At 42.8% G+C, this 27148-nt stretch overlaps 1 protein-coding gene across 1 annotated transcript; it reads right to left on the bottom strand.

The window, feature by feature from the left end:
• Positions 1–336: 336 nt before the first annotated feature.
• Positions 337–26644, bottom strand: LOC121552763 (doublecortin domain-containing protein 2-like). The gene is made up of 11 exons (XM_041865789.2): positions 26185–26644; positions 25951–25999; positions 16567–16643; positions 15849–15980; positions 15423–15572; positions 15210–15270; positions 7638–7782; positions 6315–6415; positions 5892–6011; positions 5253–5435; positions 337–913 (listed from the first exon to the last, which is right to left on the bottom strand). Exons 1-11 carry the CDS (start codon positions 26478–26480, stop codon positions 857–859), a joined length of 1371 nt encoding a protein of 456 aa, XP_041721723.2. The 5' UTR covers positions 26481–26644; the 3' UTR covers positions 337–856.
• Positions 26645–27148: the final 504 nt, after the last annotated feature.

The following is a 27148-nucleotide window of genomic DNA, read 5'->3' as shown; positions in this document are numbered from 1 at the left end:
ATGTACCAGAACACAAGCTGTGACTCTGATTAGCTCTGTTAGAAGGTCATTATTTTGGAGAGACTTGCCTTTAAATTTTCATGAGGTCATAAGGCATTATATTATAGCTTTTGGCACTAAACATTTGTCAGACAGACATGCTATAAGAGCCTAAATGTTCTCTACCAGTCATTTCTGTGTCCCCTCTTCAGAAACGCACACAGGCATGCACACACATTTACACACAAACATATTTACAGACACAAACGCACACACAATGTACAAGAGTTTATAGGTATGGATCGGGCCAGTGAAACAATAGCAATATGAATACTTTACACACTTGCTTGTCTGGTGTTAAGATGGAGCTACTGTACTACTGACCAAACCTCACATCTTCAGCAGGTGACATTTTCCCACTACGTCCACACGCACACAGGTTTGTATTTCTCATTTGTGTCACTGGCTACATATACAGCCTGGGGGTAGAAACATCAACACCCTTTATTTTATGCATCATTAGTCCTCATGGTTTTAAATATCTATAGATGTGTGGAGAGTGTTTTTTACACACATGCACACTTTCTCAGGCTGTTGACTTAGGCATTAGGAGAAATAACAAAACCATTTATCTGAATACTGCAGAGAAAATACAACACACACAGAGAGAGAGTCAGAGCGAGAGAAAGTGTGCCTCTGGGCAAAGTAATCACCTGTATGCTGTAATCACTGGCACTCAGGTTAATTTATGTCTTTTGACTCAGACAACAATCACAACAACAACGGTAATGGAGATGTACAGTAGTATCTTAATGAAGTGGGCTGCTGGGATGCGGATAGACACGTTTATTGGGTATTATACTGAAGTAATGCTAGACTACTGACGTCTTCTGTCTTCTGCTGTAGCCGCCACCTTGGGGGCTTTCTTTACGTTCTAGAGGACGGAAAAAAAGTGAGAAACACAAGGGATGCATTAAAAGACAGTTGGCTTAAGAACATCATGTTTCAAATGCAGCACTACCTGCATGCTATATATAGGGGGGCTGGGTTGATATACTGGAGTGTGGTTTGAAGATGAGGGTGGTGTGGGGGTATGTGCGTGCATACGTGTATGTGTGCATTCGTTTGAGGTATACATGTCAGATTACATTAGAGTGGGGAGGGGCGGTCTGAGATGCACTCTGTGATAAATTATAGATGAACTTAATCTCAGCATGTCTCGTGGCCCTCTTGACGTTTCGCCAGGAGGAAAATACATCAGCTAGCTGCGGCTCATAGACATGCCTGACAAGTTGTGCATTTATTTTATCTTTCTGTCAGAATTTATACAACTCAAAGCTGGTTTGTGAGTTGCAACAAACTAGCAGTGGGATGTGATGATTATATGGAGAGGAAGGGAGGAAGGGAGGGTCAACTGCAGGAGCTGGTTAGCACACTCCACAGTCCAGCCCCATTAAACCAAACACCCAAATGGCACCCTATCCCCTTTATAGTGCACTACTTTTGACCAGGTAGCGCACTACATAGGAATATGGTGCCATTTGGGACGCTGTTTCAACACACACAACAGGGACCTCCCCTTCTCTCAGAATCAACAACAACTTCCCAAAAAAGCAGCTTTGCCTTTAAACCTTTACCTTTTTGCTCAAACACCAATGTGGCAAAATGTTGTTTTGGTGTAACTGATTAACTCTTCCCCCAGTGACATTTCATGCTTTGGAAGTATTATCAAGAAGATGCTACTCAAGCAGGGGTTGTTTGGTAACTCAACATTCTCAGATGCAGACAAAAACAATACAGGATATGTCTTAGTAGTTCAACTGATGCCACAACGAGAGAGAGAGAGCGAGACAGACACTTGATTTACACACGCAGTGTGAAGGGCATCATCTTGCCTATGCATGTGATATACCGTACATCAACTTGGGAGCGCAGAGACCCAGAACCAAGTCACTTACATAGAGCAATGCCGACACCACAGCAATGCTGACACCTGTATGCATAAAGGTGTGTGTGTGTGGATTACAACATGCCATGATGACTGAACACACATTTTTGCCTTGAATCAACCACTCTGCTTTATGACTGGTAGCAGCAGGCTGCCTTGGTCACTATAAATCACTGGCTCATTGCTCACGATGCAGCCAATAGCTTTTGTATTTGTATTTTTAGGGTTCCCCATTAGCTGCTGCCACCCTTTTGAAGGAGAGGGGGCCTTTAAAACTAGCTAGCTAACTACAGTACCACGGACCAGCAGAGAGGAACCAGTGTCATTGGGTGTACGGTAAAAAATATGATATCATCTGCTGTGTTTTTGTGTCCACTGAGAAAGAGAATAGTCACCCATACATTGTGAATGAGTGGGTGGTGTATGTCTGGCCACTGTTGTTGTGATCAGAATATTATAGTAAAGGTAGAGTAGGACATATTTTTCATCAAGTTGTGTGCGTGTGTGTGTGTGACAGAGGGCCTTGATCACTGATCACTTCACTACTATTAATTGCCTTACAAGACATAACAGGACCATTATCATCTTGCTCTTATTGAGAAACCTCCCCATAGAAGTAGAGCATCACAACATTACTCCGTAGGATCACACATCGGAATACTCCACGGTTACATCCCAAATGGCACCCTGTTCTCACCCTATGGGCCCTGGCACCCTGTTCTCACCCTATGGGCCCTGGCACCCTGTTCTCACCCTATGGGCCCTGGCACCCTGTTCTCACCCTATGGGCCCTGGCACCCTGTTCTCACCCTATGGGCCCTGGCAAAACGTAGTGCACTACGCAGACCATGAGAGTAATTGCAGAAGCACCACATTGTTATTTCTCATTGCAACATCAGCAATATCAGCCAGTCAGTGGAAGTAAAGGCTGTATACAGACAGACTACAGACAGACAGACTACATACACAGACTACAGGCAGACTACATGCAGACTAGTCAGACTACAGTGTTGAGGTGGGTGATTTAATGAGTGATGTAGTAGAATAATGTTGAGGTGTATTTGTATTTATTATGGATCCCCATTAGCTGCTACTCTTCCTGGGGTCCAGCAAAAATGAAGGCAGTAATATACATTATAATACACTTTTTAAACATTAAAATACATTTTTAAACAGATTTCACAATACATGAAGTGTGTGCCCTTAGGCCACTACAACACACAATCCAAGTGTACGTGTGTGTGTGTGTGTGAGTGTGTGTATAGTGTGTATGTTATGTGTTTGTACGCGTGTGTCTCTTGAAGTGTTGCAGTGATTTCACTCACTGTAGTAGCTGATGTGTTAGTAAAGATTGAAAAAAGTAAGGGGCCTAGACAGCTGCCCTGGGGAATGCCTGATTCTACCTGGATTATGTTGGAGAGGCTACCATTAAAGAACACCCTCTGTGTTCTTTTAGATGGGTAACTCTCAATCCACAGTATAGTGTAAAGTCATAACATATACGTTTTTCCAGCAGCATACTATGATCGATAATGTCAAAAGCAGCACTGAAGTCTAACAAAACAGCTCCCACAATCTTTTTAATATCAATTTCTCTCAGCCAATCATCAGTCGTTTGTAAATGCTGTGCATGTTGAATGCCCTTCCCTATAAGTGTGCTGAAAGTCTGTTGTTAATTAATTTAATTTATTTACTGTAAAATAGCATTTTATCTGGTCAAACACAATTCTTTCCAAAAGTTTACTAAGGGTTGGTAACAGGTTGATTGGTTGGCTATTTGAGCCAGTAAAGGGTGCTTTACTTTTCTTGGGTAGCGGAATGACTTTTGCTTCCCTCCAGGCCTGAGGACACACACTATTTTGTAAGCTTAGCAACTTCTGTTTCCAGAAGGTTTCAAAGTTATCTATAAAAGTTATGCCAACAGAGTAGCAGTAGTCTTTAAGCCAGATATGAAGTGCTAAGAGCCTGCTGAACCTTTTGCAACAGCGACGGCACGAGACCAGAGATAATTGGATGCTTTTCAGAGCCTTTTACGGTGTTGATCAGCTCAATAAAATCCTGTTTCATTAGCTCTGATTGACCCTTTTTGATGTCATTTGATTCCACATGCACTACGATAGCAGCAGCCCTTGGTACAGGGTCTTTGCTCCAGGAACCAAGGTGTGCCTCACCATGGAACTACCAATGATGATGGCTGGAGGAAGGTGAGTGGCCGTGGACGTCTGGCCTTTTCTGAGCAGCCTCCTTGAGGACAGGAGATAGGTGGGAAAGAGGACCCACATCATCAATAGAAGCCCTCCGAGCGGGGGGGGCTGGAGCATCAGACACCCTCGAGGCCTGATGTGCGAGGGAGCCCGGGAGGTACGGCCCTATGGTAGAGACCCCCTGAGCTGGGGGTGAGTAATGAGTGCTGTAGTAGACTTCAGCGAGTAAGTGCTTTATGAACACTAGAGTAATTCTCTGATCCAGTCGGAGGGACCCAGAGGAATAGAGCCTGAAGGCTGGATGGACGGACACACACACACACACACACACACACAGCAGAAGGCTCCAGGGCTGCAGCTCGCAGCCAGCCGGTGACAGTGCCTGAGGTTGATTAAAGTTAACCTTGAGCTTCAGAGAGAGCCTGGAGAGCGGCTAAACTGAGCCAACGGGATAGGAACCAGAAAACACAGCAAGATGGACGAGAGATAATTGCGGTGGAAAAGACTAAAGGAAATCAATGAGGAACGGATCGATGGCTATTTGATTTTGTATTGCTGAAGAGAGCGACAATTGATCCGGCATCCCCTCTCTGTATTGGCATATCTCACGTTATTAATTAAGAAGAAATGCATTGCTGACTGATGGATAAAGCAGCCGATACCATTAAATCTAAATAAATAATTGTGATGAGGAGAAAATGGGGCTTTATGTTAACCTTGCTCTCCCTGTTGTAAATTCCCTTCATGTATTGTAAGGCTGTGTGAGGGTAGAGTAGGTAAACAGCTTACAGTTTGAGCGGGATATATAACAGTAAGCCATTTCCATCACTATTAACAATGCTGAAGCTACTTCCTCTTAGCTTACAATGTACTTCCCCTGTAAATGTATTTCAAAAAGATATTATTCGGGGATTTTCTGACACAGATGTGTTTCTTGCTCTGAATAAATTATTTAAACACTGTGCAGTGTATCCATCCCAAATAGTACCCTATTCCCTTTATAGAGCACTACTTTTGTAGTGCACTATATAGGGAATATTGTGCCATTTGAGACGCAGACACTACTGTGTTTTGAGTCCCTATCGCTCACCGTGCCATTACTTTATGAAGTATCCACGTACCTGTTGCTCAGTCTTGGCAGGTGTCTGTAGGGGCTCTGTGTCTCTGGTAGGTGTGGTGGGTCTGGTCCCTACGGGGGTGTGGGTGCGGGTGCGGGTGACTCGACCCGTTTCTGGGGGCCTGGACCGGGGTGCTGGCTGCTCAGGAGAGGCGCTGGTCAGTCTGGTCGAGGCCCTGGTCGAGGCCTACAGTACAAGAGAGTACATCACTAGTCAAGATACATCACTCTAATAAAGATAGATGAGGTTATTGTTTGGGATATTGTAGAAGTTCATTTCTGTCCTATCTTGTCTTAGTTTCTGTCCTGTGATGTTTGAAAATAAAAAAGTAAAATTAAATATTGAAACAGATAGGTTACTAATGTAACCGGACCCAAAAGCCCCCTCATAAAGCTTCCAATTGCACAGGACACTGAGACACCATGATGAGATTGCTAGACGTTTGCGGGTGTTTACCTACTCTACCCCCGACCAACCACCCTCCTTTCGCTTTTTTGCCTTAAATAATCTTCTGTCTTATGTTACGTTTGGTATGGTTACATATCTTACTAATTTGAGTGTCCTGGATTTACATTTACTATGTTACGTCTAGTCTATGAGATCAGGCGGTGTGGTGTGGTGTGTGCGTGCAATAAGACCGACCTTGGAGCTGGCTGACATGGGTCCTATGGAGCAGAAGGTTTCACCTCCACCACTGTCTGGCTGAGGAGACAACGCCATGATGACATCACACTGCTCCTCCTGCACCACCTTGGCTTCCACCTGCCAGGGTCCAACCTCTGATGTTACTATCTCACATTTAACAAGTTCAGAAGAACACACACTTTACAGTAGGCAAATGTCTCTATAAAGTCTAGTCTATTTGCTTGGAATTTAAAAGTAGCCTCTATAATTTCACCCAGCTGTTTATTTCTCTTTCCTATATTCACTGTGTTTAGATGTTCATATCCATGGGGGTCCATCCTTGGATGCGTTCCAAATGGCACCATATTCTCTATTGGCCCTGGTCAGAAGTAGTGCACTAAATAGGGAATAGGGTGCCATTTGGGATGCACACCATGTTACCTGGTCGATGGGCAGGTCCACTGTTAGTTGTCCATCGTCTTGTATCTCTGCCACCCCGACCGTCTCCCTCCTCCTGGATTTGGCTTTGAACACACTGCCCTCTGAGGAGAGACCAACCAGACCATTAATCACCATTAGTCCTTCTACTGACACTCAGTCAGTCAGCCATCTAGGGCCCAAATGGCACCCTATTCCCTAATTAGTGCACTTCTTTTGACCAGAACCCTGTGGGGACTTTATAGGGAGTAGGGTACCATTTGGGTCCCCTCCTCTGTTGCTCTCTCTTATTTCTCCTTTAACTGTGACCTAATCAATGAGCCTGTCAGTCAGGGTTAACATCCTGTCCACTTCCTTACACTGTCAGGCCCTGTTCTCAAACCTAAAAGGTTGGCTTTTTTGTCATACCCACTCCTTCCTGTCTCTACCCCACAGAAGCTCTGACGAAGGCCGTAGCTTAAATAAACTAAAGTTATAACGGAAAAGAATAGCGTGCGGGTCTTTGTTTTCTTTAAGATGTACAGTCCCAAAAACTGTTAGCTAGCTAAATGGTTAGGCTATCGCTTTTGAATGCCATACATGTCTATGTCTACAGTGCTAACCAGAAAGCAGTAGTTCAGCCACTAGCTACAGTAGCACCATTCTTGGACTGGTGCAATGATAACTTAATCATGTTCATATTGTAATGTTCATGTTCCTGTTTATACACATGTAGCCTATGGGAAACATTTAAATCAGAAAGAACATGGCTGTGTCCCAAATGGAAACCTATTTCCTACGTAAGCGTAGTCCCTATCGGGAATAGGATGCAATTTGGGCCGCAGCCCATCACTAATAAGAATAGTCTTTCAGTCAATAATCCAGACAACGAAGAGCCAACAGTATAGCCATTATTAAAATGCAGAAAGCCATCCACAACTATCTCCTGTCTGATGGAGTTGTGATGAAATGAATGAATGATTGACGTCCTGCCTCCCCCCTATAGAACACACGGCGAAGAGGAGGAGAAGAGGAGGAGAGAAGAGGAGGAGAGTCATATCAGGCAAGGTTGACAAGACTCCGTGCTAGCAGTGAATTAATTTATGATCCTATTCGAGGCTGAGATTAGGTAAAATATCCACCTTGCAGTGTCACCGCCTTTCTCTCTGGTGCCCGGGATGCCTTACAATGATTTAACAAAGGGGCTCTCGAGTGTATTCACACCGGGCCCCCCACACTTATACACACATTTGCACGCATGAACACACACACTAAAAAGAGATGGAGGTGCATTAAGAGGGAAAGAGACATATGTCCGGAGAGTGATCGCATGCGTGTGTTGCATACCCCCTGATGAGAGGAGCAGGAGAGGGGTTGAGGTGGAGGTGGTGGTGGTGGAGACTGGCTGCTGCTTCCTGGCTGCTCGGGCTGCTCTCTCTCTTTCAGACTTGGCGTAGAACAGAGAGTCTGCCTGTTGTCTGTGATCTGCAAACTACACATGGAACAAAGCTACTGATTCTGATGCATCTTTATGCATGAGAATGTTGTTCTAATACAATAACCTGTGTGCTTCCCAAATGGCACCCTATTCCCTATATAGCGCACTACTTTTTACCAGAGCCCTATGGGACTATGAGCCCTGGTCAAAAGTAGTGCACTGCATAGGGAATAGGGTGCCATTTGGGATGCATCCCTTGTCTCAGACTGTCTCACTGCCTGACTGCATGTACCTCATTGGGATTCAAACCTGTTAACTGGGTCTAATAAATGATAAAAACATTGTATTGTATGTAGTTTGAATCCACTAATTTATGGTTTGGTCCCACTTTGAAATAAGTGTCCTTAACATATATCTATGTATTGAGGTTACATAAGCAGGTGCAGTGTAATTATTGCAGTGTAATTGTAAAGGCTACTGTTTTGATTACTTGGGGAATTTAATCTACATAGAGTGTAACCCGGTTTTCATGGCTTGACACTGACAATAAGAAAATCTTTCACACATATTCAAGAGTAGCCTATTCCACATGAACGCCTTGTATTTCTATTCCACATGAATGCCTTTTATTTATATTCCACATGAACGCCTTGTATTTCTATTCCACATGAGAGAGATTGACTGGGTACAGTAACTGATCATGGAGAAACAACATTAATATTAAACTACACTGTATGCCATGAACAGAGTTAAATAAACATGATGAATTTAATGTACACCCACTGTCGTTATGAAATCAGTCAGACTGCCAAGCCAACGTGTGTGTTTTTTAATGTCTTCCTTTCTTCTGTCCCCCTGTTTCTAACAGTGCTCTGTTATTGAGGTGATGGTGCTGATTAGCTTAGCTGCTCCCCAGTGACTGGCCCATTGAATGAGTCTGGTTCCAATATACATCTCATGCACAGCCAATCAGTGCACTGCAAACTAATAATTTATTGATAGAATGTAGCAGCCATTAATGTCTAACAGCGTTGGTCTCATTTAGCAGTCCTGATCAAACAGGAAAAATGCAAATATGCTCAGAGGGGGAAAAAAAGAGTTCCTGGGAATATCTGTCTTTTTATGGCAGCCCCACAGCCAGTTATTGATGGAAGAAATTAGAGTTGGGCTGAGGAAGGGTAACGGGAGAGGAGGGGGAGGTTGTTGGGTATGAGGGGAACCAATCTGCATTTCACATGCGTTATCAACACAAGGCATCTGTGGATGAAATATTCCCAGTTCTTTGGGGAACGGGAGGAGGAAAAGAAGAATAGAAAGTGTATGTTTTATTTATTTTCTTCCATCATGGTGCTTTTAGTTGACTCCTCGCAGGGGGATTGCGGGGTGAAGAGAACTGATCTCTTTGTGTGTCTTTCTGAAGCCTTGCACTGCAGGCATTGGTGTTTGTTAGCGCGCTAATGCGGTGTCTGGGGAACCGGAGGATGTTTATTAGCCAGACTCCTTGGATGTGTCCCAAATGGCACCCTATTCCCTACATAGTGTACTACTTTTGACCAGCTAGGGCCCATAAGGCTCTGGTCAAATGTAGTGCACTATATGAGGAATAGGGTGCCATTTGGGACGCAGCCCTTATAGAAACGCATGCAGCCCAGGGAGCTAGGCTCAGTTCACTGATCAGCCCCTTTGAATTCTATCCATCTCTGCGCCCCTCAGTGAGTAGCAAGAGTAGGCATTGGTTATTCAGACCGCAGGCAGACATTGACGGAGGCTCGGGCTACACTAGGAGCAAAGTTCAAACAGTTCTCTATTTCTCAATGCCAATGACTGACCCTCCGAAGATATTTCTATTAATTTCAGTTCATTACACCTGCTTGCTTTAGGTTTGAGGGGCTGCAATTCTGTTCAATATTTACAGCTCTTTGTTTCCAACAAGCCTCCCTGTGGCAATAACATGCCCTGTTGGACCTTCATAAATCCCTTTTTGAACTCTGAAGGGTTAATGAATTCATCCAGATCCCCATGACATTGTGGATTTAACATTGGATGGAAACAGGGCAGAAATATAGGCTACACTGTATATAAACTGGGTGGTTCAAGCCCTGAATGATGATTGGCTGACAGCCATGGTATATCAGACCGTATACCACAGGTATGACAAAACATTTTATTTTTACTGCTCGAATTACATTGGTAACCAGTTTATAATAGCAATAAGGCACCTCGGGAGTTTGTGGTATATTGGCGATATACCACACCCCCTCATGCCTTATTGCTTAATTATACAACACACAGCAAGTCAAAGTGGACATCACACAAGAGACCTCAGAAATGAGAAATGAACTTCGGCTATAAATGAACATAGCGAACGAGTAAAAACACCAGCCAACTGCTATAGCTACAGTAGCGACTGACAATCTGTGCATTCAACAAAAGTGGGTTAAACAAGCACATATCACGATCACTGGTAAGGTGCTGTAAGTAGAAGAGTTCAGTAGTCATGACTTGCAGAAAAACTGTAGTGAACAGAATACTTCTGCCTGTGTCACACTCAGCGTACTCAATATCAATAGAAACAGAGATGTTCTAATGGTTGTATTCATTAATGCACACAGGAAAACAAGCATATTTTATTGATCAAATTCATGTAGATCCCTCCCCGTTTGGGTTATGTTTGGTGCCTATTAAATAGAACACATGTGATACAGCAGACAACAGTCAATAAATAAAAACACCTGATGAATGATGAGCTACAGTAAGAATAATTCTTGCATTTATCTCCCCCAGCCAGCATTGCACCATCAAACACTCAGCATTAGAGTGATGGACTGGACTAATGACCTCACCATAGGCTCCCTTCTCAAACTGCTTTATATGAAGGACCCCCACACAGCAGGACATTACATCTAAAGCAGGGTTAGGCAACTAGATTCAGCCGCGGGACAATTTTTGCCGGTTTTGACCCACCTGTTGCCGACCTCTGATCTAAAGCTATGGGGCCAGACAGGACTTCAATCATCATTTACATTTTAGTAATTTAGCAGACGCTCTTATCCAGAGCGACTTACAGTTAGTGAGTGCATACATTTTTCATGCTGGCCCCCCGTGGGAATCGAACCCACAACCCTGGCGTTGCAAACGCCATGCTCTACCAACTGAGCTACACAGGGCCTGTACTGTACAGACCAGACACCAGCAGCCAAGAAGCATTAGACAAGATGTAGCTGTAGTTAAAAAAGTGCCAGTGAGAGAAAGTCATGAGAAAGAAAGAAAGAAAGAAAGAAAGAAAGAAAGAAAGAAAGAAAGAAAGAAAGAAAGAAAGAAAGAAAGAAAGAAAGAAAGAAAGAAAGAAAGAAAGAAAGAAAGAAAGAAATAAGTATGTATGCAGCAGTATGTGAGTTGTTTGACTCCCTTAAGGGCTGATGAGCCAATAGCTGAGCCTCTGTCGCCCCCTTGTGGTATGTACTGAGAAGACAATATCAGTAGAAACAAGGCGTTTCATTATGTTCAGGACTTGGCAAAACTCCAAAAGTAATGTGATGAAGTGCTAATGGTCCATCTGGATTATATTCAATTTATTAAAAAGAAGAGTATTGCCATCTCAAGTGCTGCTTAATCAGATACTGAAATAGTTTCAGTCAGTGTCTGTGAACCCTGGACAAAAGTAGGGCACTATAAAGGGAATAGGGTACCATTTGGGACCAGCCTAATCTGTGTAACATAGTAGAAATAACCAATTAGTGGTATAAAATGTCTCCTTGCATGATGTGTCCAATCAAAAACGTTAAGTGGCTTTAATGTCAAACCACAACAAATATTGATGAGTTTCTCATTCAGAATGGCTTAGGCAGCTTTAGATGCCCTTCAACAGATTGACCTAGCGTGGAAACACAACCGACCGACATCCTTAATTTCTCTTGAGCCAAACAATCTCTATTGTGATTAATTACAACGTATGATACTCACTCATGCAAGGACACGACACACACACACATACACACACACAGTGTACTACTGTGTGTTGTCACTACTCCTGGACACCCTGGTGTGAATAAAGATAAGTGTCTCAGATATAGGGGTTTAAATGACTGAGTGGAGTGAACTAGTGTGCCGACTCAGCTCTTTGGTTTTAGAAAAGGTCAACATGAAATATCTGATGTCTCTTTATTACCATGGAAACTGACAGCTTAGCGCCCAACAATAACTAATCTGATCTGAAGGACAGAGAGAGAGAGAGAGAGAGAGAGAGAGAGAGAGAGAGAGAGAGAGAGAGAGAGAGAGAGAGAGAGAGAGAGAGAGAGAGAGAGAGAGAGAGAGAGAGAGAGAGAGAGAGAGAGAGAGAGAGAGAGAGAGAGAGAGAGAGAGAGAGGGAGAGAGAGAGAGAGAGAGAGAGAGAGAGAGAGAGAGAGAGAGAGAGAGAGAGAGAGAGAGAGAGAGAGAGAGAGAGAGAGAGAGAGAGAGAGAGAGAGAGAGAGAGAGAGAGAGAGAGAGAGAGAGAGAGAGAGAGAGAGAGAGAGAGAGAGAGAGAGAGAGAGAGAGAGAGAGAGAGAGAGAGAGAGAGAGAGAGGGAGAGAGAGAGAGAGAGAGAGAGAGAGAGAGAGAGAGAGAGAGAGAGAGAGAGAGAGAGAGAGAGAGAGAGAGAGAGGGAGAGAGAGAGAGGGAGAGAGAGAGAGAGAGAGAGAGAGAGAGAGAGAGAGAGAGAGAGAGAGAGAGAGAGAGAGAGAGAGAGAGAGAGAGAGGGAGAGAGAGAGAGAGAGAGAGAGAGAGAGACAGGGAGAGAGAGAGAGAGAGAGAGAGAGAGAGAGAGAGAGAGAGAGAGAGAGAGAGACAGAGAGAGAGAGAGAGAGAGAGAGAGAGAGAGAGAGAGAGAGAGAGGGAGAGAGGGAGAGAGAGACAGGGAGAGAGAGAGAGAGAGAGAGAGAGAGAGAGAGAGAGAGAGAGAGAGAGAGAGAGAGAGAGAGAGAGAGAGAGAGAGAGAGAGAGAGAGAGAGAGAGAGAGAGAGAGAGAGAGAGAGAGAGAGAGAGAGAGAGAGAGAGAGAGAGAGAGAGAGAGATGCTTTTCCTCCTTAGTGATGTTGCTCTCCTCTTCCAATGACTTGATCATGCTTCATTAACTCATTTGCAATGTCATTTAAGCCGCAAATAATTTTAGAGGATGTATCAGGAGGAGTCATATATGCTGTAATTACCTGATTCAATCCCAATTATACACACATTAAATAGTGCTGTTTTCTAAAATGACACCCTATTAACAGTACTCAGTGTATTGATGGTCTGTATTGACGGTCTGTATTGACAGTACTCTATTGATGGTCTGTATTGACAGTACTCTATTGCTGGACTGTATTGACAGTACTCTATTGATGGTCTGTATTGACGGTCTGTATTAACAGTACTCAGTGTATTGATGGTCTGTATTGACGGTCTGTATTGACAGTACTCTATTGACGGTCTGTATTAACAGTACTCAGTGTATTGATGGTCTGTATTGACAGTCTGTATTGACAGTACTCTATTGACGGTCTGTATTAACAGTACTCAGTGTATTGATGGTCTGTATTGATGGTCTGTATTGACAGTACTCTATTGACGGTCTGTATTAACAGTACTCCAGAATGACCTTCTTGATCCAAACCAGTCAGGTTTCAAGACTGGTCATTCAACTGAGACTGCTCTTCTCTGTGTCACGGAGGCTCTCCGCACTGCTAAAGCTAACTCTCTCTCCTCTGCTCTCGTCCTTCTAGACCTATCTTCTGCCTTTGATACTGTGAACAATCAGATCCTCCTCTCCACCCTCTCCGAGTTGGGCATCTTCGGCGCGGCTCACTCTTGGATTGCGTCCTACCTGACAGGTCGCTCCTACCAGGTGGCGTGGCGAGAATCTGTCTCCGTACCACGTGCTCTCACCACTGGTGTCCCCCAGGGCTCACTCCTATTCTCTCTATACACCAAGTCACTTGGCTCTGTCATATCCTCACATGGTCTCTCCTATCATTGCTACGCAGACTACACACAATTAATCTTCTCCTTTCCCCCTTCTGATATCCAGGTGGCGAATTGCATCTCTGCATGTCTGGCAGACATATCAGTGTGGATGTCGGATCACCACCTCAAGCTGAACCTCGGCAAGACGGAGCTGCTCTTCCTCCCGGGGAAGGACTGCCCGCTCCATGATCTCGCCATCACGGTTGACAACTCCGTTGTGTCCTCCTCCCAGAGTGCAAATAACCTTGGCGTGACCCTGGACAACACCCTGTCGTTCTCTGCTAACATCAAAGCGGTGACCCGATCCTGTAGGTTCATGCTCTACAACATTCGCAGAGTACGACCCTACCTTACACAGGAAGCGGCACAGGTCCTAATCCAGGCACTTGTCATCTCCCGTCTGGATTACTGCAACTCGCTGTTGGCTGGGCTCCCTGCCTGTGCCATTAAACCCCTACAACTTATCCAGAACGCTGCAGCCCATCTGGTGTTCAACCTTCCCAAGTTCTCTCACGTCACCCCGCTCCTCCGCACACTCCACTGGCTTCCAGTTGAAGCTCGCATCTGCTACAAGATCATGATGCTTGCCTACGGAGCTGTGAGGGGAACGGCACCTCCTTACCTTCAGGCTCTGATCAGTCCCTACACCTAAACGAGGGCATTGCGTTCTTCCACCTCTGGCCTGCTGGTCCCCCTATCTCTGCGGAAGCATAGTTCCCGCTCAGCCCAGTCAAAACTGTTCGCTGCTCTGGCACCCCAATGGTGGAACAAGCTCACGACGCCAGGACAGCGGAGTCACTGACCACCTTCCGGAGACACTTGAAACCCTACCTCTTTAAGGAATACCTGGGATAGTATAAAAGTAATCCTTCTAAAATATTTAAAATAATTATAAAAAAATATACAAAAAATAATATTAACAATATATATATAAAACAAATGAAAATTACAAATATATATAAATTAGAAAAATATTAAATAAATAAATTGTAAAGTGGTTGTCCCACTGGCTATCATAAGGTGAATGCACCAATTTGTAAGTCGCTCTGGATAAGAGCGTCTGCTAAATGACGTAAATGTAAATGTAAATGTACTCAGTGTATTGATGGTCTGTATTGATAGTCTGTATTGACAGTACTCTATTGACGGTCTGTATTAGGCCATATACAAAGTGGACATGGTCAAACTAACAGTGGGAACACGCATATGATGTGATCACTTTATTATGGACAGGATTATAACAACCCACTTATAATCATATAGTATCCAATCCAATTCTGATGAGCATCTTTTCACTCAGACTATTACTATAACACTCTGAAGCTGAAGATGAACATTTCCTTGAACAAAATATCAACATCCAGCAATAATACTTTCAGCAAGCTACCTCTCTAGTTTTATAAATTACCTTATCAATAGTTCAACACAAACTCCTGTTATTGCCTCAGCAATGCTTTGTTTAAAAATGTTCTTAATGTTATCACTTACAGAGAACTTACCAGATCTCTTGTGTGCCGCTTTCCCTTCCTCATCACCGGTGGTAAAAAGTCACAGTGGACCCTTGGAAAACAATACATTACATATTTCAGATGGATTAAATATTTTCCCTTTTTCTGACACACAGCAAAACATTGTCTGTATAGAAAATGGCACCCTATTCTCTATTTAGTACTCTTCTTTTGACCAAGCACCATAGGGTGTGTATTACTTACCCTAGGCCGATGTCTTGGATGAGCCCTTTCCTGGGTACCCAGTGGAAGTATGGTAGGAGCCTGAACCTCTCCACTCCTGTCGCTACGTAGTAGTGGTTGTTCTCTAGCTCCACTGAGCCGGATAATGGGGTCCCATCTAACATGTACAATCTGAGGAGAGAACACACAGAAAAGATATGGTTGGTAAGTAGACTACAGTAAATAGTTTAACCATCGGTGGCGGCGGTGCTACTACAGTTAGTGTCATGCATCCAAATGGCACCCTATTCCCTATATAGTGTAATACTTTTGACCAGGACCTCTGGTCAAAAGTAGTGCACTGTATGGGGAATAGGGTGCCATTTGTGACATACAAATGTGGTAAAACAGCCAAACAAAACGCCTGTGGATAATCATTGAGAGATACAGTCTACTGTGTAGGCCTACCTGTGCACAGCACCAGTGCGAAGGTGCACTTTCTCAGTCACCATGGCCAGTACTCTCTCCCAGCTCCTTAGAGTATACTTTGGTATAAGTATCCGAGCTGGAGGAACCACGACATCTCCATTGGTAAAAACACTACAACAAAACAATACAACAACACAACATTCAGTGTCTCCATCCATCAACAAGGTTGTCTGCATGTACAGTAATCTTAATTTGCACTATGGCTACCCAACTGTTGAAGGCTTGAGGCTTTAGCATACCATCTGTCATTTTTCCATTACCGTGCCATTATTAACATAAAGAACAATATCACCGTACAAGGACATTCGGTTTTCTTTTCAAAGTTAAATGATGTGCAAGTGTTGCTGATTGTACCACGACTAGATGAACACCATGAGTTAAATACAAATGGCTTTGCAATTCCAATCCAATCTCAATTGAATCAGTTCAATGAGGCATGTGTGCAGTCTTCTATTAGCTTGACTCAGGGGTGGAATCTGTTAGTAATGGAGTGTTGTGTGTGTACCACGTCCCAAACGGCACCCTATTCCCTAAAACGGCACCCTATTCCCTATATAGTGCAGTACTTTTGACGAGAGCCCCATGGGCCCTGGTCAAAGGTAGTGCACTAGCTATTTAGGGTATAGGGTGCCGTTTGGGACGCAGCCCGCGGAGAGTCCCATTAGTAAAGGGACGACTTGGGGAAATCGGTACTCACTTGATAGTGCATGACTCATGGAGAAACTTCCTCCACCGTGCAGGCACGATTATTCTGCTATGGACCACTGGTTTTATCTGGAAGGAGGGATTAGAAGAAGAGATAACCACAACCCCATTCATTCTGTATTCTATCCTTCTCTCCATCTCACAGTATTTCATAGTCTTCAAAATGATTTCAATTATCTGATGTACAAATGTGAAATTCATAACTGCAAGCTTAGCTACACACTGTCACTGGAAACCAACTATATATTGTAGCAATGTTTGCACAGCATAATCTCATTGCTGGAATGTATACTCAGCTCTTTTCCAGTATGCCTGGTAGTGGCAGTAATGGACAAAGCCAGAGAATACATAGCCCTTGATCATGACTCTCAGTTCCATTACACACAAGAGTCATTGGACAAAGGCATCTTCTGTAGGGGGGAGTTTGGTTAAGATCAACGACGCTCGGTCTTAACATTAACATGCATCGCTTGCGGTATGGTTTTGGAAGCATAAGAACCTTATCTTTCATATCAGAAAAAAGGTTAACTTGATACACACCTTGATAAAATTGTAATTCACATGAGGCAGTCATGGGACACTAAAAGTAGTATGATATGTTACGTTTGGCATGTTTACATAAGACAGGCTGGTTGGTCAGGGTGGATGGGTAGGCGTAAAAAGCGAACGTCTAGCAATTGAAAGGTTGCGTGTTCAAATCTCATCACGGACAGATTTAGCATTTTAGCAACTTTTCAACTGCTTTTTAGCTACTTTACAATTACTTAGCATGTTAGCTAACCTTTACGCTAACTCTTTAACCTAACTCAACCTTAGCCACCTAGCTAACATTAACCACAACAAATTGGAATTCGTAACACAGCTATCATATGTTTAGCAAATTCGTTACATTTACAGGGCTTGCAGTTGCGTCACAAATCACCTAGCAACCGCACCAGGTTGGAAGACCAAAGTCAGTCTGTTGAAAGTCCTCCAATCGTCCACATGGCTGGCTGCTTTTTGCTACCACCGGAAAGTTCGTGAAGATTGCCCATTATTTAGTTTTTCTAAGGACCCAGAAAACGGAGGCAGTGGGAGAACCTATTCAAGTAAATAAATATATTTTGAAAGTTATTTTTTTAAAACTATGTATTATTAGCTAGCTAGCTACAGAAACTTAGTGTGCAGGTTAACTCAAATGAGCTGCTAACGTAATGTTCACTAGTTAGCTAACTTTACATACTGTATAGCTAGCTAAGTGAATTAAATATAACCAGCTTGCTAACTTCATATTAGCTAGTTAGCTAGCTATCTTGATGTATTTATCATTGCCATGGAAGACGGTGAAAGGATTAGCTAGCAGTTCCAGCTATCAGAGAAGGGAGAGTAGGCTACTCTGGATAGGGCAGGTACCTTTGTGGGAGGACATAGTGAAAATATTTTCCAGTTCCAGTCCCTAGCGAGAAAAACTGAGGACAGAGAGATATAGCAACAAAATATTCATCAAATTGATCAGAAATACAGTGTAGACATTGTTAATGTTGTAAATGGCTATTGTAGCTGGAAACGGCTGATTTTTTATGGAATATCTACATAGGCGTACATAGGCCCATTATCAGCAACCATCAGTCCTGTGTTCCAATGGCACGTTGTGTTTGCTAATCCAAGTTTATCATTTGAAAAGGCTAATTGATCATTAGAAAACCCTTTTGCAATTATGTTAGCACAGCTGAAAACTGTTGTGCTGATTAAAGAAGCAATAAAACTTGCCTTCTTGAGACTAGTTGAGTATCTGGAGCATCAGCAATTGTGGGTTGGATTACAGGATCAAAATGGCCAGAAACAAATAACTTTCTTCTGAAACTCGTCAGTCTATTCTTGTTCTGAGAAATGAAGGCTATTCCATGCGAGAAATTGCCAAGTAACTGAAGATCTCGTACAACGCTGTGTACTACTCCCTTCACAGAACAGCGCAAACTGGCTCTAACCAGAATAGAAAGAGGAGTGGGAGGCCCCGGTGCACAACTGAGCAAGAGGACAAATACATTAGTGTCTAGTTTGAGAAACAGACGCCTCACAGGTCCTCAACTGGCAGCTTCATTAAATATTACCCGCAAAACACCAGTCTCAAAGTCAACAGTGAAGAGGCGACTCCGGGATGCTGACCTTCTAGGCAGAGTTGCAAAGAAAAAGCCATATCTCAGACTGGCCAATAAAGATAAAATATTAAGATGGGCAGTCTGAGATATGGCTTTTTCTTTGCTCACATCAACGCCATTATCCCAGAAACCCTAGACCCACTCCAATTTTCATACCGCCCCAACAGATCCACAGATGAAGCAATCTCTATTGCACTCCACACTGCCCTTTCCCACCTGGACAAAAGGAACACCTACGTGAGAATGCTATTCATTGACTACAGCTCTGCATTCAACACCATAGTGCCCTCAAAGCTCATCACTAAGCTAAGGACCCTGGGACTAAACACCTCCCTCTGCAACTGGATCCTGGACTTCCTGACGGGCCGCCCCCAGGTGGTAAGGGTAGGTAACAACATCTGCCACGCTGATCCTCAACACGGGGGCCCCTCAGGGGTGCATGCTCAGTCCCCTCCTGTAATCCCTGTTCACCCATGATTGCATGGCCAGGCACGACTCCAACACCATCATTAAGTTTGCCGACGACAACAGTGGTAGGCCTGATCACCGACAACGATGAGACAACCTACAGTGAGGGAAAAAAGTATTTGATCCCCTGCTGATTTTGTACGTTTGCCCACTGACAAAGAAATGATCAGTCTATAATTTTAATGGTAGGTTTATTTGAACAGTGAGAGACAGAATAACAACAAAAAAATTCAGAAAAACGCATGTCAAAAATGTTATAAATTGATTTGCATTTTAATGAGGGAAATAAGTATTTGACCCCCTCTCAATCAGAAAGATTTCTGGCTCCCAGGTGTCTTTTATACAGGTAATGAGCTGAGATTAGGAGCACACTCTTAAAGGGAGTGCTCTTAATCTCAGCTTGTTACCTGTATAAAAGACACCTGTCCACAGAAGCAATCAATCAATCAGATTCCAAACTCTCCACCATCGCCAAGACAAAAGAGCTCTCCAATGATGTCAGGGACAATATTGTAGACCTACACAAGGCTGAAATGGGCTACAAGACCATCGCCAAGCAGCTTGGTGAGAAGGTGACAACAGTTGGTGCGATTATTCGCAAATGGAAGAAACAAAAAATAACTGTCAATCTCCCTCTGCCTGGGGCTCCATGAAAGATCTCACCTCGTGGAGTTGCAATGATAATGAGAACGGTGAGGAATCAGCCCAGAACTACACGGGAGGATCTTGTCAATGATCTCAAGGCAGCTGGGACCATAGTCACCAAGAAAACAATTGGTAACACACTACGCCGTGAAGGACTGAAATCCTGCAGCGCACGCAAGGTCCCCCTGCTCAAGAAAGCACATATACAGGCCCGTCTGAAGTTTGCCAATGAACATCTGAATGATTCAGAGGAGAACTGGGTGAAAGTGTTGTGGTCAGATGAGACCAAAATCGAGCTCTTTGGCATCAACTCAACTCGCCGTGTTTGGACGAGGAGGAATGCTGCCTATGACCCCAAGAACACCATCACCACCGTCAAACATGGAGGTGGAAACATTATGCTTTGGGGGTGTTTTTATGCTAAGGGGACAGGACAACTTCACTGCATCAAAGGGACGATGGACGGGGCCATGTACCGTCAAATCTTGGGTGAGAACCTCCTTCCCTCAGCCAGGGCATTGAAAATGGATCGTGGATGGGTATTCCAGCATGACAATGACCCAAAACACACGGCCAAGGCAACAAAGAAGTGGCTCAAGAAGAAACACATTAAGGTTCTGGAGTGGCCTAGCCAGTCTCCAGACCTTAATCCCATAGAAAATCTGTGGAGGGAGCTGAAGGTTCGAGTTGCCAAACGTCAGCCTCGAAACATTAATGACTTGGAAAAGATCTGCAAAGAGGAGTGGGAGAAAATCCCTCCTGAGATGTGTGCAAACCTGGTGGCCAACTACAAGAAACATCTGACCTCTGTGATTGCCAACAAGGGTTTTGCCACCAAGTACTAAGTCATGTTTTGCAGAGGGGTCAAATACTTATTTCCCTCATTAAAATGCAAATCAATTTATAACATTTTTGACATGCGTTTTTCTGGATTTTTTTGTTGTTATTCTGTCTCTCACTGTTAAAATAAACCCACCATTAAAATTATAGACTGATCATGTCTTTGTCAGTGGGCAAACGTACAGAATCAGCAGGGGATCAAATACTTGTTTCCCTCACTGTATAGGGAGGAGTTCAAAGAGACCTGGCCTTGTGGTGCCAGGATAACAATCTCTCCCTCAACGTGATCAAGACAAAGGAGATGATTGTGGACTACAGGAAAAGGAGGACCGAGCGCACCCCCATTCTCATCGACGGGGCTGTAGTGGAGCAAGTTGAGAGCTTTAAGTTCCTTGGTGTCCACATCACCAACAAACTATCATGGTCCAAACACACCAAGACAGTCATGAAGAGGGCACGACAAAGCCTATTCCCCCTCAGGAGACTGAAAAGATTTGGCATGGGTCCTCAGATCCTCAAAAAGTTATACAGCTGCACCATCGAGAGCATCCTGACTGGTTGCATCACTGCCTGGTATGGCAACTGCTCAGCCTCCGACCGCAAGGCACTACAGAGGGTAGTGCGTACGGCACAGTACATCACTGGGGCCAAGCTTCCTGCCATCCAGGACCTCTATACCAGGCAGTGTCAGAGGATGGCCCTAAAAATTGTCAAAGACTCAAGCCACCGTAGTCATAGACTGTTTTCTCTGCTACCGCACGGCAAGCGGTACCGGAGCGCCAAGTCTAGGTCCAAAAGGCTTCTTAACAGCTTCTACCCCCAAGCCATAAGACTCCTGAACAGCTAATCAAATGGCTACCCGGACTATTTGCTTCTACCCCCACACATTGACTCTGTACCGGTACCCCCTGTATATAGCCTCGCTACTGTTATTTTACTGCAGCTCTTTAATTATTTATTTATTTTATCTATTTTTTACTTAACACTTATTTGTCTTAAAACTGCATTGTTGGTTAAGGGCTTGTAAGTAAGCATTTCACTCTAAGGTCTGTTGTATTCGGCGCATGTGACATACAATTTGATTTGATTGAATTAATAAAATATTAATAATAATAGCCTACTTGTTACTAAAATGTCTAACCTTTACATATGAGTTAGCTTAATTGTACACTTTGAAATTATATGAAATGTTGATTCTTTGAAGTTAAGTGTTTAAACTTGTTTTAATATTAACTTAATTATTATTCAAGATGAACTAGTGTCAGTGTTGATTAATCACAGATCACTATCCTCTAATATAGAGGGGAAGGGCATCTGTTTCTGTGTTGTATTCTCAGATGAACATGACCTTTCTGTTCAGTCATAAGCTCTCCGATTAGTTTTATTTGATTGTCACTATTTTTCAGGATATCAGCCATGTGAACCCATTTTGCAGGTGATAAGCAGCCATAGGCCTATATCAGTGGTTCCCAACTCCAGTCCTTGAGTACCCCCGACAGCACACATTTTTGTTGTCGCCCCGGACAAACATACCAGATTCAACTCCGAGGGCCTGATGATTAGTTGACAAGTTCAATCAAGTGCGTTTGTCCAGAGCTACAATAAACTGTACTGTTGGGGGTACTGGAGGACCGAGTTGAGAACCACTGGCCTACAGTACGATGGCCTTTGCCTTATGGGCATTTGCAATGCACCCCTTGACATTGTGCATCTGAAGCAGATAATAGCTTAACTCACACATTGTTTACATATTGTTCAGTTATATGTTCTCAATTTTAAAATGATACCAGTAGACAATGTACAGTATATGAGGCTAATCATTATACTGGATTTTGTACATGCCTTGTGCTTACATGAAATTGTTTAGTGCAAATCCAACCCTTGGAATATAGGTGGTGAAATGTATGGAAGCAGTAAATGATGGGATCCTTAGCTTTAAACATACACACTACTACTACCACCACCAAGTTCAATGCCAGATACTTTTCTCCCAGAAGGTCTGAGTGGCACTTGGAGGTGCTACTGTGATAATGAAGATGGTTTGCCTAAGACTACCACAACAATTACATTGTCTATGCTAAATGTGTTTAAATTGTAAAAGAAAGAAAAGTTGGGCTATAAGAAATACTTTATTCAATGGGGCTAGGCAAAGCAGAGATGACAAAATACTTTTCCTTTCACCCATACAACAATATAGCCTATTATTAAAGTACAGTATGTTTACAATATCATAAACAATAGTATTTTACACATTCCAAATAACATTTTATATATTAATACGGTTTAAGGGAGCACTTTTGTCATGACGACAAGGTGAAGGTGCTCTCTACTCAAATGGCACAACAGAATCATTCAGATTGACCACAGCATATCATATGACAAACATATTGTATAACTGAGAGGTCTCCTTTCATATCTGGAAAAGGACAAAGGAGAAACTGATGCTGCTGCAGCATTGCTCATCTTCACAGTGGGAATCCAGTCGACATGGGTGTCTTGATAGAGGTCAGCTGGTGAACCTACAGTAGTACATAAACAAATGAAAAGCACTCCTGATGTTACAATATCACTTCTTCAGGTCACCTATACCATCAGGCCCCTTAAGTGTTTGGTTGTGTTCAATTCATTCAAGGTGTTTTAGTGTCATAAAATATTAAATCTATCTATAGTCAACACAGCAGATTGTCCTATCCCATTGAGGCCTTTGTCCTATGTCCATACATTTTCCCTCCTCTTATGAATAAAGTTCTTAACAAATTATCATTGGGTTTATATATGAATATATGATAACCACTGGAGTTTTTTGGACAATAATGTCCTACAGGCTATATGGACGTCATATCGTACAATTTGCGTCTCCCCTTTTCATGGTCATGGCTAGAAGATATCCAGCTTTTGTCAAATTAACGTAATATTTGACATTTCATAGCAGATTAGGAAAATGTCCGCAGCAGGTTAGGATAATTAAAGTAGCAGGTTCGGATAATTAGGTTAAGGTTAGGAAAAGGGTTAGTTAAAGTGCAAAAAATATATACTTTTGACGTTAATTTGACAAAAGCTGGATCCATTTTAGCCAGGACCCCTTTTCGGCCTAGATTACATGGTTGTATTCAAGACAAGGTCGTTTTTAGAGTAGGCCTAGGCTACCATCGTATTAAAAAATATTCTGCTAATGTCTCCAGTCATATAAAGTGTAGTAGTAGCATGACATTTTTATCAAAGGCCACATTTTTCCAGTGCAAAGAAAATAAAGGTCTCTGATATATAGGCTATCAGCCTATGCCACTACACGCTCATTAATAGCCTAAATTATCACTATCCAATCTACTCATCACATTAGGAATAGTAGGCTTACATTAGTCTGCAAATACGATGATAGAGGCATGCAATCCTTTGTGAATTTTTATGGTGGAAAAAACAGCTTCCCCAAAACATGAAACTCACGCGACACATGCTAATAGCTAGACTACAAGCTATCTAGCTAGCTAATTTTGGCTAACGTACTGTAGTGTTGTTAACAGCTAAACTTGTAGTGTCTGAGGAATTATGACTTTGCTAACGTTTTCAAATGGAACCTGAGAGGAGGTTTATTCAGCTTAGAGGGAGCAGTTTTAGAGGAACACCCCATAGAACAGAAGAAGTCTGTTGTGTGGAGACAGGGGATTGGTCTGTAGGGGAACACCCATATCAGATTACATAGAATATATACCACAGTTAGGACAGAGGAGAAGCAGAATAATCATATTTGAGATGGGGCGATTATTCTCCAGGTATCTGCAGGTATCTGTAAATCGACGCTGTAACCCTTTGTTATGAATAAACTTTATGATGAAAATACAGCGTCAGCGGTTCGCCTTGGTATCACAGCATAATTAGCAACGTTTACTCGACACAACAAACTAAACTCGAAATCGATCAGACTTGACTTACCAGTGATGAAACGATCATAGTAGACCCTGTACTGACAGCTGTCTGGGTTCAGGTATTGACGGGCAAAAAGGTTTCTTCTGACAGTTCTTGAGTCTTATCTCATTGGTATCACCAATGGTGTTTCGTGATTGCGGGGAATCTGTAAACATATTTTTTCCCGTTGTCTTTCCTGCCTTATTAGAGCAGCCAAATACTCCACAGAAAATCACCGTGATGATGAATCAACTCGTTTTAGGCACTGTTATCATGCAGTTTGGGGTAGCCACTCTGCTGTTGTTGTCAGAAGAATTAATGCGGTGGTCTTCCAACATGGCCGCCAGGAGGTGTCGTAAGTCAACTGCAAGTCTGCTATTGTACTTTTGGGAAATTCATAACATTGTACTAATTGTAATTCGTAACATATCATACAAAATGAATGATGGGCATCCACAAATTAATACATACCATACAAAATGTAACATATGATACTAAATGGAGTGTCACGCATTTATGTACAGAATAATACGAAATGCTCTGAGTCCAGGTTGCAATGCTGCCTATAGAGTACCATAGTATGGGTCATAATACCCATAAAACCTAGTGGTCAAACAGGGAAATGGTTCCAATCGTTTTTCCACCATACATTTTTCCCATAGGAGATTTTAGAAACACTTCAAATAAGGGCTGTGTTTCATGTAGGCTTACCCTGGCATGACATTTTGATAACCTAGTAAATCTCTCTAGGACAAGGTGACTTTTATCAATATATTCACCATTTAAACCCCCAAAATTAAATGCTAATTAGCTGCTAATGTGGCTATCATAAAGAACTACAAATGCCACGATGATCTGAATGAGACTGCCGAATCGAGGCAAAGGTAAGAATCTCTGGATAACTATCTAATTTTAGATAAATGTAGTAATGAATAAATTAGCTACATTTCTTTAAATGGACAATTCTGTGAACTGTCTTGTGCAAGTTTTAAAATGACAATACCTGTTTGCAAAGGTGTCAGCTAGAGATGACATGCAGGAGCTTGCAGGGATTTGTAGTTTTGCATGATGTCTACTTTGATGCTAATTAGCATTTTCGAATCTGACAGTAAATAGAGCCGAATATATTGATAAAAGTCACCTTGTCCGAAAGAGATTTACACGGTTATCAAAACGTCACACAAGGGTAAGACTAAATTAAACACAGCCCTAATTTTAAGTGTTTCTAAAATCCCCTATGGGAAAAATGAATGGTGGAAAAACGATTGAAACCATTTCCCTGTTTGACCGCTAGGTTTTATGGGTATTATGACACCTCCACTGTGGGGCTCTATAGTTTGAGAGTTAGAGAATATGTAGCACCTGAATGGCACTTTACTTACCACCTCACTCTTCTTTCTTTGGGGCTTCTTCAAAGTGATGTGAAAGTAACTACAGGGCACCAAAACGATGTGAGTCAAGTGATACCTTTACTTTCACACAATATTGGTTTAAGTCTATAGGCTTTTTTTTTCATTTGACTATAACAAACGTGATCATTTATTAACATTAGGCTATTGTATAGAGAAAGGAAAATATGTTTAACCACGTGGAATATATGGCATAAAAATGCTTACTTCATTTTTTTGAAGCGCTCTGTCCCACCAGCAACGTATTTCTCTCCATGCTGCAAAGTCTCCAAACTCTGAATCCGGTGTCCCTCCCGAGGTGTGTAAACATTCCGCACCGCTCCGAAAGATGCCTCCACTCCTCCGGTAACGGTGTTCAGAAAGCTGTCGAAAGATGACACCTGGCGCGGATTGATCACAAACCTCCTTCCGGGGAAAAACGCATCACCGTTCCTGTAGACCAGCACGGTTTTGATAGGTGAGGGGTGAGAGCGAGACGCCGCTCTGCCTGGGATTGCAGACATAGTTCTATATTCTAAGCAGGTTATGAACTAACAGACAGGCAACACGGATGGTGGAACTCGTTTCAGGCTGTCACAGAGGTCAAGTGTCAGAAGAAGTTGAATTAGCCAGGGGTTAGGTAATACCCTGGGGTATCTAGAATCAAGGCTACAGTGTTCAACCGACTGTGCAGCAGCATCTTATCAGGTATTCATGGGGGTTAACTAGGGCCAGATAGGTTTGCAGAAAGCTATTTTGTTTGTGACACACAGAAGGTGATTGATACAGTGTATTGTCATGGAAACTAATCAGGTAACAGAGGCTAAATGTTTATGATGTCATAATCAACCAAGGGGCATGGAATTTTTGAATTTGCTTATCTGTTATCTGAATGTTACTAGTGCATACATAGAAATTAAGTCCTACCAGAGACAATGATAATCTATGGTCTTCAAAGTAAGCCTATGACCTATTACTTCATCCTCTCAATTCAATTCATATAACACATAATATCAAATTCCACTATTTTTCATCAATTAGGCCTAGTAGATGAATCTATTTTCCAAGCTTCACGTACAGTACCTGTGTCTTGGCTGCTTAGTAGAGAAGGTGGAGGTTGGACGACCTCAGAGTCTCAGTCATCGAACAACTTCATCTGGGGTAATGACCAGACCCGTGTGACTAACAGGTC

The sequence above is a fragment of the Coregonus clupeaformis genome, unplaced genomic scaffold, assembly GCF_020615455.1.
Source record: "Coregonus clupeaformis isolate EN_2021a unplaced genomic scaffold, ASM2061545v1 scaf0041, whole genome shotgun sequence".
In the NCBI taxonomy this organism is placed as follows: Eukaryota; Metazoa; Chordata; class Actinopteri; order Salmoniformes; family Salmonidae; genus Coregonus; species Coregonus clupeaformis.
Note: the sequence above shows the minus strand (reverse complement) of the source record. Positions and strands in the feature narration are given on the sequence as shown.